This window comes from Pongo pygmaeus, chromosome 17 (assembly GCF_028885625.2).
Source record: "Pongo pygmaeus isolate AG05252 chromosome 17, NHGRI_mPonPyg2-v2.0_pri, whole genome shotgun sequence".
In the NCBI taxonomy this organism is placed as follows: domain Eukaryota; kingdom Metazoa; phylum Chordata; class Mammalia; order Primates; family Hominidae; genus Pongo; species Pongo pygmaeus.
In genome coordinates this window covers 65,781,253-65,796,963 of record NC_072390.2, presented here as the reverse complement: position 1 = coordinate 65,796,963, position 15,711 = coordinate 65,781,253, and the positions used below count along the sequence as shown (strand labels likewise).

Below are 15,711 nucleotides of genomic sequence, written 5' to 3'. Positions count from 1 at the left end.
CTGATTTCATGAGGCCAAGTAGAGGGCATAAAAATCCTGCCTCTGGGTTGTTCTTCTCCTTGAGTGAACCTTTACTAAATTGAATCTCTCCCCACATTTCAAATGTTGAATCCCTAAACCTCAATGTGACTGTATTTGGAGATGAGGTCTTTACAGAAGGAATTAAGGTCAAATCAAGTCATAAGGGTAGGGCCCTGATTGAAGATTTGTGTCCTTAGTGCTGGAGTTCCAGCCTCCAGAACTGTGAAGAAATAATTTTTGTTGTTTAAGCCACTCAGTTTCTGATATTTTGTTATGACAGCCTGAGTAGACTAAGAAGTATGAATTGTTTTGTGTCTGCTTATTTTAAAAATTATTTAGTTCTTCTTTTTTTTTTTTTTTTTTTTTTTTTGAGATGGAGTCTCACTCTGTAGCCCAGGCTGGAGTGCAGTGGTGCAATCTCAGCTTACTGCAAGCTCCACCTCCTGGGTTCATACCATTCTCCTGCCTCAGCCTCCCAAGTAGCTGAGACTACAGGTGCCGGCTACCAAGCCCGGCTAATTTTTTGTATATTTAGTAGAGACGGGGTTTCACCATGTTGGCCAGGATGGTCTCAATCTCTTGACCTCGTGATCCACCTGCCTCGGCCTCCCAAAGTGCTGGGATTACAGGAGTGAGCTACCGCACCCGGCCAGTTATTATTTTTATTTTTTGAGATGGGGTCTCACTCTGCCACCCAGAATAGAGTGCAGTGGCACAGTCTCGGCTCACTGCAGCCTTGACATCCCAGCCTCAAGCGATCCTCCCAATCCAGCCTCCCAGGTAGCTGGGTCCACAGGTGTATATAAACACACCTGGCTAATTTAATTTGTGTAGAGACAAGGTCCCGCTATGTTGCCCAGGCTGATCTCTAACTCCTAGGCTCAAGTGATTCCCCTGTTTTGGCCTCCCAAAGTGCTGGGATTGTAGGTGTGAGTCATCATGCCTGGCCTGTGCCTGCTTATTAATGAATATTTGCTTAATGAATGTTTGCATACATGGCAGAATTTGGTCTGCGATTTGTTTTTATTAAAACCTAGTAGTAAGGTTGTAGGGGGTAGCTAACCCTTACCCACCTCAAACCTCTTTGGTATTGTTATTGACCTGAAAGTACCTGTTTTGGGAGCATGTGTCCAAATTGGTTTAGGTTAGCTCACCACATGGTCTGGAGTTGAGACAGTATATCTGGAAGAAAGATCATATCAGAAAATCTAGAAAGTCTAATTACCTTACCAATAGCTCTAATAGTTTTAGTGTTTCTCATCGGCAAACCTACATCCTGAATCAACTGCTATATTAGTCTGGGTCATCCAAGAAGGAACATCTCAGTCAGGACTCACTGTAGCCTTGACCTGCTGGGCTCAAGCAATCCACCCTCCTCAGCCTCCCGAGTAGCTGGGACTACAGGGGCACACTACCATGCTGGCTAATTTTTTGTATCTTTTGTACAGATGAGGTCTCACTGTGCTGCCCAGGCTGGCCTCAAACTACTGAGCTCAAGAAGTCCTCCCACATCAGCTTCCCAAAGTGCTAGGATTACAGGCATGAGCCACCGTACCCAGCTGATATACAAGTAATTTATATGACAAGAAATGTCTGTGAAGGTGGAGAGGGAGCCAGGAAGAGCCTGCAAGAGCCTTCATAGCATCATACAGATCTGATCCCAAGTGAAAGAGAGAGGAAAGGAAGAGAGGTTGAGTGAAGAAGTGCCTTAGGTTGAAGTACAGTTCTGAGCTTGGCAAGGCCACGGGAGAGGATTGAGCTAAAGCTACGCATCAGAGGAGTCTCCTGTCTTCCAGGAATAGGCCTGTCATACCATCCCTGCTGTGAGAAGTCACTGGCTAAGAGCAGCCCACAGGAGGCATGGCTTCCATGTGAAAGCCATGATGAATTTCAGAGCGCAGCAATTGGGGATGGTAGTTACTTATATTCCCAGCAGTTGGAGATCTGCGAGGTTTTAAGTGTAATTTTTAGATCAGCTTGAGAAAGAAAATCATTTGTTTTTGAAGTTGTATTCTATTCAGTTTAGACACAGACCAGGTGGTATTTGAGGTCCACACTGTTCAGGATTCAAGAATAGAGCAGTTGTATTCGGGGAAGGAGGTGCTGCTGACCCACTGCTCTTGCTGAGGTATCTAAGTGTTATTTGCTACAGAGGCAACGATAGGCCTTTATTGGTCTGGCTACCTATTTCAGCCTCCATGCAAGTTGGGGCTTGTCTTTCACCATGCCAGCACTCCCAATAAAGAAGTATGATGGAGTTGTTAAAAAATGGTGTAGGCCGGCCGGGCGCAGTGGCTCACGCCTATAATCCCAGCACTTTGGGAGGCTGAGGTGGGAGTATCACCTGAACTCAGGAGGCAGAGGCTGCAGTGAGCTGAGATCGCCCCACTGCACTCCAGCCTATATGACAGTGAGAACCTGTCTCAAAAAAAAAAAAAAAAGAGGCGTACGCTAGTTTTTCTCAACCTATCCTGGGAAAAGAAAGGGCCCTTTGATGAAGGTGATGGACTCTCTCCCTCCAAGAGACACAAGCATAGGATCATGTATTATTTCAGGGGCTTCGTGGACTCCTGGGAGCTATTCATGAATCCTGAGGCAAAAAAAGAACTTTTATCTGAGGGTCTCAGTAGGTATTTGTTATTATATAATTCCCACCTTCATCACAAAATCAACATAGTCTCTCCTGATTTAGTATCTTAACATTAGGGTCTTGGTGTTTGTGTGTGAGAAGTGGGGAGAAGAAAAGGCGATAGAGAATTCCTTTAGTATCATAATTAAATCAAGTAAGGAAAGGAATAGGGTAGGAAGCTGAACAAAAGGGAATGAAAAGATGAGGAGCAAAACTAGTACTCCATATGTGAATTTAAGTCCAACAATAAATTCTCAAGAGATCAAATATTCTGGAGAGAGAGAGAAAGAGAGAGAGTGTGTGTTAAGGTTTATATTCCCAAGTTTTAAAAGTGTCCGACACACAGAGCCTTTAAAAACAAGATCGTAAGGCATTTTATGCGTAAGAAAATTTTACTAAGAAAATATAAGAACACACATCTCATTACAACATATCACGAAAGAGAAAACATAATTCACATAATTATGAAGTTTTTAGACTGATTCTTGGAACCATTTTTAACAAGTCAATCTGGTATAATATGTTCTATACAAGGCATTCCTCTTAAACTAGCATTCCCATAAGCAATTACTACAAGACTACCCATTCCATCATCTTATCAACACAAAGATGTGAAAGGCTAAGCAATGACTTGCAATACGTGGCTTCCTTGAAGTCAATAATTAGTGCTTGGTATGTTAACAAAGGGAACACAAAAATATCAACTGCAGAAGTATGGCTTTAATTTCAGTTAAATTTAAAGGTCATTAGGCAAAGTATAATAAAACATTGGGCAGACATTTTATATTGTCATATATTTAGCTAAACTAGGTCTTTTAAGAAAGTTCTTATTTCATACACATTTTTATATTACTACTTTCTAATTATTCTCACCTTTCAATGGAATATGTGTATACAATACATAGATATCACTTAAAATTTACCTTATAATTGAATTGCAAATTGACAGGTAGATTCCTAAAGTGAATATATAAGCACAACTGAAATTTATTTGCACAGAAGTGTTAACAGTTGTTGATTCTGCGAAGATTACCAAATCAAAAGATGTTAGTGAATTGGCTACTGAGACTTTTTGGTGTAATTTATTAAATTCAAAACCAAATCTTTAATGTTTGTGTCTAATACTTAAAATGCTGAAGACTAAATGAATAAAAAGTTTATATTATATTTGAATTATAAATGGGAACAAAGTAAAAATCAGATGAACTGGTAAAATGTATTAAAAAGGACCCAAGACTAATCTCTTAAGAGTAAGTGAGGCCGGGCGCGGTGGCTCACGCGTGTAATCCCAGCACTTTGGGAGGCCGAGGCGGGTGGATCATGAGGTCAGGAGATCGAGACCATCCTGGCTAACACGGTGAAACCCCGTCTCTACTAAAAATACAAAAAATTAGCTGGGCGAGGTGGCAGGCACCTGTAGTCGGAGCTACTTGGAAGGCTGAGGCAGGAGAATGGTGTAACCCGGGAGGTGGAGCTTGCAGTGAGCTGAGATGGCGCCACGGCACTGCAGCCTGGGAGACAGAGCAAGACTCCGTCTTAAAAAAAAAAAAAGAAAAAAAAAATTATAAGTGAGAATTCTCATTTGAAGTAACAATTCCTGAAGGTATTAGATAAAATTGCCTACACAGAAGCCTTTCTTCACTGAGAGAGGTTTGAACTAAAAACTCAGGCTCTGCCACACATCATAAGACCTTTGACAAGTCATTTAACCTCTCTGTGCCTCTGTCTCTGTCTGTAAATCAGGCACAGAAAACAGAAGGTAGCAGTGAGTATTAAATATGTCAGATCCTTAGAACAGCATCTGGTATAGAGTAGGTATTAACCACAAACTTTAGTTTGTCATTATCGGCCCAATGTATATACCAAATGTGTTGGTGATAATCCAATGGCTGTATAGGAATCAATGATTTGCTAGAATATACACTTAAAACTAGGAAAGGAAAAATTACTTTTCTAGAACATAAAAGAAAATCCTGAAAACCACTGAATATATACCCACAAGTTCCCCCTAGTCTTAACATTAAAAAGTGTGCTGAATGGAGGAATAACTTTCCCAATTGCAAAGTTTTTATTTGGAAAAAACAAGATTCTATAGCCATATGAAAAGTTTGTTGACAAAATGCTGTTTACCAAAAGACACTAAGCATTCAAATCACTTGACTTAATGTGTCTATTTTATGCAACTGAACTATGAACATATTTCCATATTTACTTTTCTCTTTGAGATGCACAACTTTCCTTATTCAAGAAAGGAAAATAATGTTTTTAAAATCTAATCACTAGTCTATCTAAGTAACTTCTGGCAAGAATAGGGTTTGTAATAATAGTCATGTCTTAATTAGGCCCACCTGAACTTACTGAAATTTGAAATAAAGCACTGAGTTTTTTCTCTGCTTACATTAAAAAAACTTCTCCTGATTTCAGATGAGAAAGTTTTCTATGGTCAAACTGTTGTGAACATTTTAAATATGAAGTATGTTACTTCAGCTCACCTGTAGAGAGTTTCATTTTAATAATTAGATGCACAAAGTGCAAATCACGAATCAGTTGAGAGCTATATGAATACATGGCACCTGAACACGTGTGGTCTTGTCTTGGATGGAAACACGATGCTGGTGCCATTTCATTCTTAGGACTTCCCTTTAAATGGAAGCCCAGTAAGGAGCTATGGGTTTATATTAATGTTCTCGAGTATTACATAGGCTCACCAGAGCTGACCCCATTTTGGTGAATTCAACAGAACCCTGAAGCTTTTTTTTTTTTTTTTTTTTTTTGTGAGACAGAGTCTCGTTCTGTCACCCAGGCTGGAGTGCAGCGGCGTGATCTCAGCTCACTGCAACCTCCACCTCCCGGGTTCACGCCTCAGCCTCCCGAGTAGCTGGGACTACAGGCGCCCACCACCACGCCCAGCTAATTTTTTGTATTTTTAGTAGAGACGGGGTTTCACCATGTCAGCCAGGATGGTCTCGATCTCCTGACCTCGTGATCCGCCTGCCTTGGCCTCCCAAAGTGCTGGGATTATAGGCGTAAGCCACTGCGCCCGGCCACTCTGGAGCTTTTTAAGAATATGAAGTTAAAAAAAAAAAAAAGACGACAACATAACACGTCAAAGAAGAGAAGAGAAAAGAATATTATAACCTCTGTCATAAAGCTAGCAGAAACAAACCAAAAAAAAAGTATGAAAAAGTTATCCTTGAAAGATACTGACTGGGCTTGAGAAAAAAAGCTATGGGAGCACTTGAAGTATTTTTCCCAAAGCAAGGCTTTCTTCACTCCCCCACCATCCCTTTTGTGTTTTCTGTTATCTGAGAGCCAGTAAATAATGCTTCATACTCCTTAATAATGATGTTTTGGTCTTAATTCATTGGCAACTCATTTGCAAAAATGTAAAATCCTGTTTCTCCAGAGGCTGACAATTTACAGAAAAAGGACAAAGGATAAGGTAACTCATGTCATAAGAAAACTGATTAAGAGAAATAAATGTCCATTTGGTAGCTAATCTTTTACACATGAAAATTGGTTACTAGGTTTACTAAGTATGCTACAAATCTATAATTTAGAATTAAAGAGTATTCTAGTTTTTATATGTTTTCAGAAAAATGTGTTCAAAAATTCTCTATTAATTTTTGTTCTTGTAAACAGCCTGTAAAACATAATAAAACTAGATGAAAACTATTTTGTATAAGAACATACTTTCAGTTGATCTTTTTCATGTAAATTGAAGTATATGATACATAAACGCTAAAGAACTGCTCACTACATGCAGTACCCTGGAGCAATGCGTCTCAGCATGTTGTTCACTGTACCAGAAGGATAGGCATCACCTGGGAGCTTGTCAGAAACGGACATTCTCGGCTGGGTGCAGTGGCTCATGCCTGTAATTCCAGCACTTTGGGAGGCTGAGGTGGTTGGATCACTTGAGGTCAGGAGTTCGAGACCAGCCCAGGCAACATGGCAAAACCCCGACTCTTCTAAAAATACAAAAATTAGCTGGGTGTGGTGACTTGTGCCTATAGTCCCAGCTACTCAGGAGGCTGAGGCGGGAAGATCGTTTGAGCCCAGGAGACGGAGGTTGCAGTGAGCCAAGATTATGCCACTCACTCCAGCCTGAGTGAGAAAGGAAAAAGGAAGAGACCCTGTCTCAAAAAAAAAAAAAAAAAAAAAAAAAAAAAGCAGAATCTGAGGCCCCACCCCAGGCCCCCTGCATCGGCATCAGAATCTTGTTAGTTCTCCAAAAGATTCTGCTGCCTGCTTTAAGGCAGTGATTGTGAGGGCAGAATCGGTGTGTCAGGGGTCCTCCTGAAGAGACGCCAGCCAGGGCTCTGCCCCCGGGGGCCTGGAGGGAGGAGGAGCAAAGGCACCTGCATTTTAAAGCTTCACAGTGATCTGAGGCAACTTCTTGGTTATGAATCCATCCTTTAAAAATATTTTAACCAAAATCTTGGACTAAAACTTCTCATTGTCAATAAACCTTACCCTTGCTAGTAATCCAATTTGTTCCATACAACAGGTGGTGGTGGGAGATTAGAAACACATGTATTCTTACCTTTTCCTACTACTTACTGACACTCTAATCATCAGAATTTCTTCTCAATTCAAAATAAAAGATTCTCTATTGCTGTTATTCAAAATAATTACCTTCTTGCTAGGTAAAGTCTCATCGAAGGTAATGTTTTAATTTCTTTTCCAGCTTGATGCCATTCAGGCCTCCCCCCATTTCCTCAATGCTAATAGTCCTTCCTGTATTCTTAGCTTAAATATTAAGCAATTTTACTTTAATTTACATCCAATAATTGATACTTGTTAAAATACTGACTGGTAAATAACAATGAAAATAGGGAGCTTTTTAAAAAAAATAGAATTGTTTTATTTAAGCAGGCTATATGCCATTTAGCCTATTTTTTTCCTTAGAATACTTACTAACTTCCATGAAGACTGTACCAGACATACTTAATAAGCAAACTTCATAGTAAAATTACTTTAATTCAGGATATGTTCCTGCTTTCAATAAACACTAAGCAAGAAACAGGTTTATATTTATTATACTTCTTAGGTTGAACTAAAATCAAGATTTCACACAGACAGTATGTTTAGGCATGATTTTGTTTTGATAAAGGGAACATGAAAAACAGAAGCCTCTCAGCCAGGTGCAGTGGTGTACACCTTTAGTCCAAGCTGCTCAGGAGGCTGAGGCAGGAGGAGAGCTTGAACCCAGGAGTTCCAGGCTGCAGTGCTCTATGACCCACGCCTGTGAACAGCCACTGCCCTCCAGCAAGGGCGACATAGCAAAACCCAATATCTAAAACAAACAAACCAAAACCCATAAACCTTTTGTCTTTAATTAAAAGAAAGGAATGGTGACCATATGTTATGAAAAAGACCTCTGACTTTACTCATCTGTTCAATGAATTAACCAACTGCATTTTCCCATACTCCAAATGGCAATGCCACTGCAACCATTTTAAAATTATTAAATTATATTCAGAATTATGATGAATTGGACCAGGTGTGGTGGCTCATGCCTGTAATCCCAGCACTTTGGGAGGCCAAGGTGGGTGGATCGCCTGAAGTCAGGAGTTTGAGACCAGCCTGGCCAACATGGTGAAACCCCGTCTCTACTAAAAATACAAAAATTAGCTGGGTGTGGTGGCGGGTGCCTGTAATCCCAGCTACTTGGGAGGCTAAGGCAGAAGAATCGCCTGAACGGAGGAGGCAGAGGTTGCAGAGATCATGCCACTGCACTCCAAACTGGGCGACAAGAGCGAGACTCTGTCTCAAAAAAAAAAAAAATTGGCTGGGCGCGGTGGCTCACGCCTGTAATCCCAGCACTTTGGGAGGCTGAGGTGGGTGGATCACGAGGTCAGGAGATCGAGACCCTCCTGGCCAACATGGTGAAACCCTGTCTCTACTAAAAATACAAAAATTAGCTGGGCGTGGTGGCGTGTGCCTGTAGTCCCAGCTACTTGGGAGGCTGAGGCAGGAGAATCGCTTGAACCTGGGAGGCAGAGGCTGCAGTGAGCTGAGATCACACCACTGCACTCCAGCCTGGTAATGGAGTGAGACTTGGTCTCAAAAAAAAAAAAGAAAAGAAAAGAAAAAAAAAGAATCAATTTGTATCCATAGGCAGAAGATGAAAAAAGAAGTCTCTTTTTTCCTGCAATATCAAATACTGTGCATGCTCACATTATCGATGAATTATCTGTTGTTGTTACTATCCTAGAATAAGCATTTAAAAGTTTTCTTCCCTAAAAGCAACCATGGTAGGCAGATACATTTTCCTTTAGAATTCTTCAATATGCCAGCCACACAAGAAAACTGTTCTCGATAGCCGTTATTACCCATTTTACTGGGATTAAAAAAGGCATTTCCTGGATGAACACCAACCTTATTCATCCCCACTTAGCTCTAAATTAATTTTGGTGGTTTAAAAAAATTAAGTCTGCCTTCAATGGAGAAAGAGTTGTCACTACTAATGATATTCAAAGAAACAGTATCATAGTAACATTCCAAAATTATCTCAAGTAATAAAGAGCATCAGTTCTGGAATAAGGGCATAGTTTCTCCAGTTAAATATGACTCATTTTGATGTGAAGCATGACTAATTTAGATTTAAAAAGTCATGTGATGTTCCCATATGAGTTAGGTATCTTATACTCCCTCCTAGAATCATCTAGAAGTAACAAAAATATGTGTTTTTCATAAGCAAATCTAAATTTCTAGTTGGGCAATAAGATAGCATAACTGAAGCAATTAAATGTAAGATATTTATTAAATAAAAAGGTTACACTATGATTTTTATACACTATTGAAAACAATGACTTTTATTTATTTAAAGCCAGCAGTAGTTCCCATTACTCTCATAATGTTATAGTTAAGGCTTGATTTAGTTCCAGAAAATAAATAGGGTAAATTTTTAATATTTCCCTAGCTCTGTCTGCTATAAGGGAATTTCAGAGTATGAAGGTAAGATGAAGCAGATATATAAGAACATTTTTAGATACTGACAATTTTTCCTTAAAATTTGGTGAAAATTTAGTTTCTTCTCAAAATTCTGTACTTCTATCCATAAAAGTAAATTTCTATTTTAGTAGCTCTAAAAGAACTAGGCGAGAGAAGAGTATTACCCATAATAGTAAATAGCAAATACTTTGGCAAGTCTGAATTAGAGTACAAGTGAAGACATTCACAAACACACTTTTTACATCTCCTGGATGTGGTATGGGCTGTATGTTAGAATTAAAGCATCACAACTATCTGATTGTAGGGTGCTGGTGGGCAATGCAATCAATCAACACGTCTACCCCAACAGATGTGGAGACGCATGGAAAAAATATGTCAACCAAAGTGGTCGGGGAGAACAAAACACAGAAAACACCATAAAACTGAGGACATTATCTCTTCTTGTCTGAAAAAGGGGTTCCCTGGAGCAAAGTGGTTCCCTGGAGCACAGAAAGTATTTATCAGGGGAGTGCTTCTATTCTGTTATCACAGGAGGGCTTGATGCAGATTCCGGCCATTCATACACATCTGGCAGCAGGGAATCATATTCACTCTGCCATATTCTTTCTTTAACATATTTGGCCTTGTCTTCAGGTTCTGGGTATCGGAAAGCCATTTTATTAGCATACAGGTATTCTGTAACCTGAAAAATAAATAAGGTTATTGTGTAGGCTCTGAGTATTAACCTATTAGAGAGACAACGTACTATTATAACACAGGAAAATAAGTTTAGAAGAATGGCATTTTTCTTTTTTCAAAATAAAAAATAACATTGCTTTGACTCTTTTCAAAACATTTGGAAACTATGGAAAGTTTAAAAGATAAAACCAAACACATTTAAGTTCTACTGTGTCATTCTAGTAAATACATTTAGATAACCTGCCCAGCCTATGTCATTGCTCCCAGTCTTGCTGAAAGAGTGGCCTTTCTAGAGGGGTACAGAGACTATTTCCTAATCATAGCCAACTTGACCAGGAAGAAAACCTAACCCAAGGTGAGAGAGAGTTTTCTGCTCTAGAATTTGGATTAATAGGCATAGTAATTATTATAAATCAGGATTTAGACACTAGAACTATAAGGTCAGGTGAAGTCAGGGCTAGAACCTATACATGGGAACTGACACCACCATCACTGAGTGCCAGGCACTTTCTATGTGTTTTACAAGGATACCTCCTTTACTCTCGACAAGAACCCCAGGAGATAAGTGCTATCATTATTCTCATTCTACATATGAGGAATGAGAGGAGTTTAAGTAACTTGCCCAAGGTAGTTACTTGAGAGCTGTTTCAAACCCAAAGCATTCTGAGTCTAGATATTAGACCCTCAACAGTAAGCTCGATTACTCCCCACCAAAGGCGGCTTGAGTGAATTTCAAATTTTGCACCCAAGCCACATACCATGATTAGTGGTGAGAATAAGCCCTTGAGCCTCAGTTCTGATATAAAATGAGGAATGTGAAACGCTTCCTCACAGGGTAGCACAGCGCCTCTCACACAGTAAAGTTCTCAAGTCATGGTTTTATTTATTTATTTATTTATTTAAGACGGAGCCTCGCTCTGTTACGGATTTATTTATTTATTTATTTATTTGAGATAAAGCCTTGCTCTGTCACCTAGGCTGGAGTGCAGTGGCGCGATCTCAGCTCACTGCAACCTCCATCTCCTGGGTTCAAGTGATTCTCCTGCCTCAGCCTCCCCAGTAGCTGGGACTACAGGTATGCAACACCACGCCTGGTAAATTTTTGTATGTTCAGTAGAGATGGGGTTCTGCCATGCTGGCTAAGCTGCTCTTGAACTCTTGACCGCAGGTGATCCACCTGCCTCGGCCTACCTAAGTGCTAAGATTACAGGCATGAGCCACCATGCCCGGCAGGTTTTATTTTAACTTAAAAAAATGTAGTGACATATGGTAGAAAAAATTCAAACAATTATAAGATGTCGCTCTCCTCCTCTCTCATTCCAAATGGTAACCATTATTAAAGTTTCATATTTCAACTTTCTAAAAGAAAAATCTCAGAATAAGATGGTGATTAAAAAATAATCCTTGGTACCAAGAGCTCAATCTCAGTGTATTTTGTGATAGAAAATGTGTTCAATTGTTTTCTCTTCTATTATAGAAAACATATTTTACTAATATTTTATTATCACTGACTAGGAAAAAGAAGTAGGGAAGGGCTAGATCCTCAGTGGCAGGTAACTGCAATAAAGATCTGAGGTTAAAAACCTAAGGTTTAACCTAAGGTTAAAACCTAAGGGTTAAAAACCTGGGTGTGGTGGCTCATGCCTGTGATCCCAGCACTTTGGGAGGCTGAGGCGGGTGGATCACCTCAATAAGGTGATCCTTAATAATTTATTAAGGTGGATCTCCTTAATAAATTTAATAAATTTATTTATTAAATAGATTTATTAAATAAATAAATTTAATAGTCAAAGTGATAAAATTTGATGATCAACTGCATAGAAGTTGAAATTGTGGCTGATAAATTCCACAGTCAATCCTAATGTTTAAGAAAAATCTTAGTAATCTAGAAATAGAAGACTACTTCTTTTAAAAAGTAGAAAATACTTATTTCAATCAAAAGCTAGCATCATATTTAATATTAACATACAAAGATGTTAGCCAGGTGTGGTGGCATGTGCCTCTAGCTACTCGGGAGGCTGTGGTAGAAGGATCACTTGAGCCTAGGAGTTTGAGATCAGCTTGGCAATATAGACTGTGTCTCTAAATTGAAAAAAAAATACAAGAATACCCTTATCAACCTAATTGCTTAAGACTACTCTGCAGTTTCAGCTAATTTACAGTTAGAGAAAAACGGACTATGCATATTAAAAAAAGAAAAAATTACTTACAATTAAAAACTCAACAATTCCAAATGAAATGAAAAACTATTAAAATAAGATTGTTCAAAAAACTGGTCATCAAGTAAATTCATAAAAATGAATGTTTTCAAATTAGTATTATTCCTACCTTTTCCTATGTATTAGAAATGATCAATGAGAAAATACTTGGAAAGAAAAAAAAGTCTTTTATTATATTAGAATAACAGAAATTTAAAAATATTTAGGAAAAAAGTAAAAATGCCATATTCAGATGAAGAAAACAAAATTATACTGAAAGACTTTTTAAAAAAGATCTTAATAAGTAAAGAGAGATAGTGATTGGAGAATACTCAATACTGAAAGACCCAACTTCACCAATTTATAAATGTAACAATTTCATACAAAGTTGCAGAGTTTTTTAAAATTAAAAAAGCAGATACAAAAACTTGTCCAAAAGAAAACAATTTAGAACAGTCAAGAAAATACTGAAAAAGCATAATGATGGGAAAGATAAAGTACTAAATGTTACATTATACACATTATAAAATTTAAAACAGTGTCAGATAGTAAACAAAAATGGTCAGGAATAGAAATCCCAGGAACAGATTCAATTCCCAATTAACTGTAAATAACGGATGCATTAATCAATAAATAATGCTGGGGCAACTGGTTAACTACTCAGGAAAAAATGTTTCCCTTTCTCATATCATACATTAAAATAAATCCCAGAGAGATTTAAAAAGTTTTATTTTAGAAAATGCAAGTAGACAGTTACGATTTTGGAGTGAGAGAAGGCATTAATATTCATAAGGAGAAAATCCACAAAATAAACAAATAATTCCATAAAAAACTTTTAAAAGACATATCAAACAATTCTATAAAGTTAAAACAAATGACAAATGGGAAAATATCTGCACCACAGCAAACAAGAGGATCACTACACTTAATATATAAAAAGCCCTCAGAAATCAAAGCCAGAAAGTAGAAAGGCAAATATCCAACATAAAAAAGAGCGAAGGTCATGAAAAAGTAGTTCATTGAAGAAATACAATTGTTGAATAAACACAAAAAATTCTTCAATCTCACTAATAATGCCTTAATAATGAGAAACAATTTTACCTATTAAATATGCAAGATTAAAAAAATAGAAATAAGTATTGGCAAAAGTGTGGAAAAAGATACACTCATATCTAATTGCTGCAATGTAAATCAGTACTTTTTCTGAAGAGCTCATTTGACAATATGCATCGGAAGCCTTAAAACACCTTAAAAACCTTTGTTCTTAAGCTTAGAATTTATCACAAAAAAAAAACCATCACAGCCCAGGCGTGGTGGCTCACGCCTGTAATCCCAGCACTTTGGGAGGCCAGGGCAGGTGGATCACCTGAGGTCAGGAGTTTGAGACCAGCCTGACCAACATGGCGAAACCCCATCTCTACTAAAAATACAAAAAATTAGCTGGGCATGGTGGTGGGCATCTGTAATCCCAGCTACTTGGGAGGCTGAGGCAGGAGAATTGTTTAAACCTGGGAGGCAGAGGTTGCAGTGAGCCATGAGCTGAGATTCCACCACTGCACTCAAGCCTAGGCGACAGAGCAAGACTCTGTCTCAAAAAAAAAAAAAAAAAAAATAGAAACCATCACAAATACACACAAAGATTTATCTGTAAAGATAGATGTTCATTACACTGTTATTTCTTTCTTTTTTTTTTTTTTTTTTTTGAGATGGAGTTTTGCTCTTGTGGCCCAGGCTGGAGTGCAATGGCACGATCTCGGCTCACTGCAACCTCCTTCTCCCAGGTTCAAGTGATTCTCCTGCCTCAGCCTGCAGAGTAGCTGGGATTACAGGTGCCCACCACCATGCCTGGCTAACTTTTTTTGTATTTTTAGTAGAGACGGGGTTTCACCATGTTGGCTAGGCTGGTCTCGAACTCCTGACCTCAGATGATCCACCTGCCTCGGCCTCCCAAATTGCGGGGATTACAGGTGTGAGACACTGCGCCCAGCCTACAGTGTTATTTCTAACAGTAAGAAGCTAAAAACTTAATGTCCAAAAACAGAGAAATGATGAAATAAATTTTGAAAAAATAATAAAGAGAATGCCATGCAGCATTAATGATCACATACATGAGAATTATTATTAAGTTACATGGAAAAGACTTACAATATATTAAGTGGAAAAAGTGCAGTAAGAAACCAATTATAAGAATGGGCACAGGCCAGGTGCCGTGGCTCACGCCAGTAATCCAAGCACTTTGGGAGTCCAAGGCAGGAGGGTCGCTTCAGGCCAAGGGGTTAGAGACCAGCCTGGGCAACACAGGGAGACCCCTATCTCTGTTCTTTAAAATAATTTTTCAGAAAGGCACAAGTGACTACATGCATGTGTGTATGCATGTATGTGTTTGCAAAGAAAAAAGACTAGAAGGCAACAAACCCAAAATAATCATGTGTGTTATATTCTGGTAGTAAGAATATGGGCCTAAAATTTCTTCTTTGCAGCCTTCTAAATGTTTCAGATTTGTCTTAATAAACCTGTATTTCTTGTATAAGAAAATGTCATTAAAATTGATGTGAAGAAGTTTAAGTTATTACTTACTTTTATAGCAATGTTAATAGAAACTTCCTGAATATTAGCAAGTGGTGGGTAAAGTCTCCCTTGGGCTAGCTCTTCATCTGTCAATTGGCTTGTCAGGGCCTGAAGAGAAAAACAGCATTTTGCTTTTGTTTGTTTAAATAACAGAATAAGGACTCAGTAAAATGGAAAAAGCATTGGGGAAACAGAGTAATACAGGTAATATAATTCCTCTTATTTCTTGAAGGAATACACTTAAACCACTGCAGAAATTAATACTGTTCATCACTAAACAATAAATAACCAGATTTAAAGACTTATTGATTATATTCTGCTTTATATTACACATGTAGAGCTTGGCTTAATTGCAATGGCTACTTTGAAAACACACATTAATTGTATTAATGTGAGTTCTTCAGAAACACTTCAAAGTCTGGAGCTCCCATAGGCCAGCACTCCAAATAATACCAGTACTTGTCCATTAAAAACATGCAAGGAGTTATCTATGCTGTCACAATATATTCAGATATACAAATTGCAAGTATAGTCTAAGTGTTATTAAAATGAGAGGATTCATCAGTTTACAAAAATTTAAAAGTCATGATTAAAAAATTAATTTTATGCATAAATAGGCAAATCATAAAAGTAATTTATGAGTAACTTCCTTTTCAT

The 15,711-nt window shown here is 38.3% G+C and overlaps 1 protein-coding gene across 1 annotated transcript in view; it reads right to left on the bottom strand.

Annotated features, from left to right (window-relative positions):
* Positions 1-9,400: 9,400 nt before the first annotated feature.
* Positions 9,401-15,711, bottom strand: part of ME2 (malic enzyme 2) — a 67,558-nt gene continuing 61,247 nt past the window's right edge. The window contains exons 15-16 of the mRNA XM_054460852.2: positions 15,064-15,162; positions 9,401-10,292 (exon numbers count right to left, since the gene is read on the bottom strand). Of these exons, the coding sequence (XP_054316827.1) occupies positions 10,125-10,292; positions 15,064-15,162 (267 nt within the window). The 3' untranslated portion in view covers positions 9,401-10,124. The remainder of the gene's footprint in view (positions 10,293-15,063; positions 15,163-15,711) is intronic.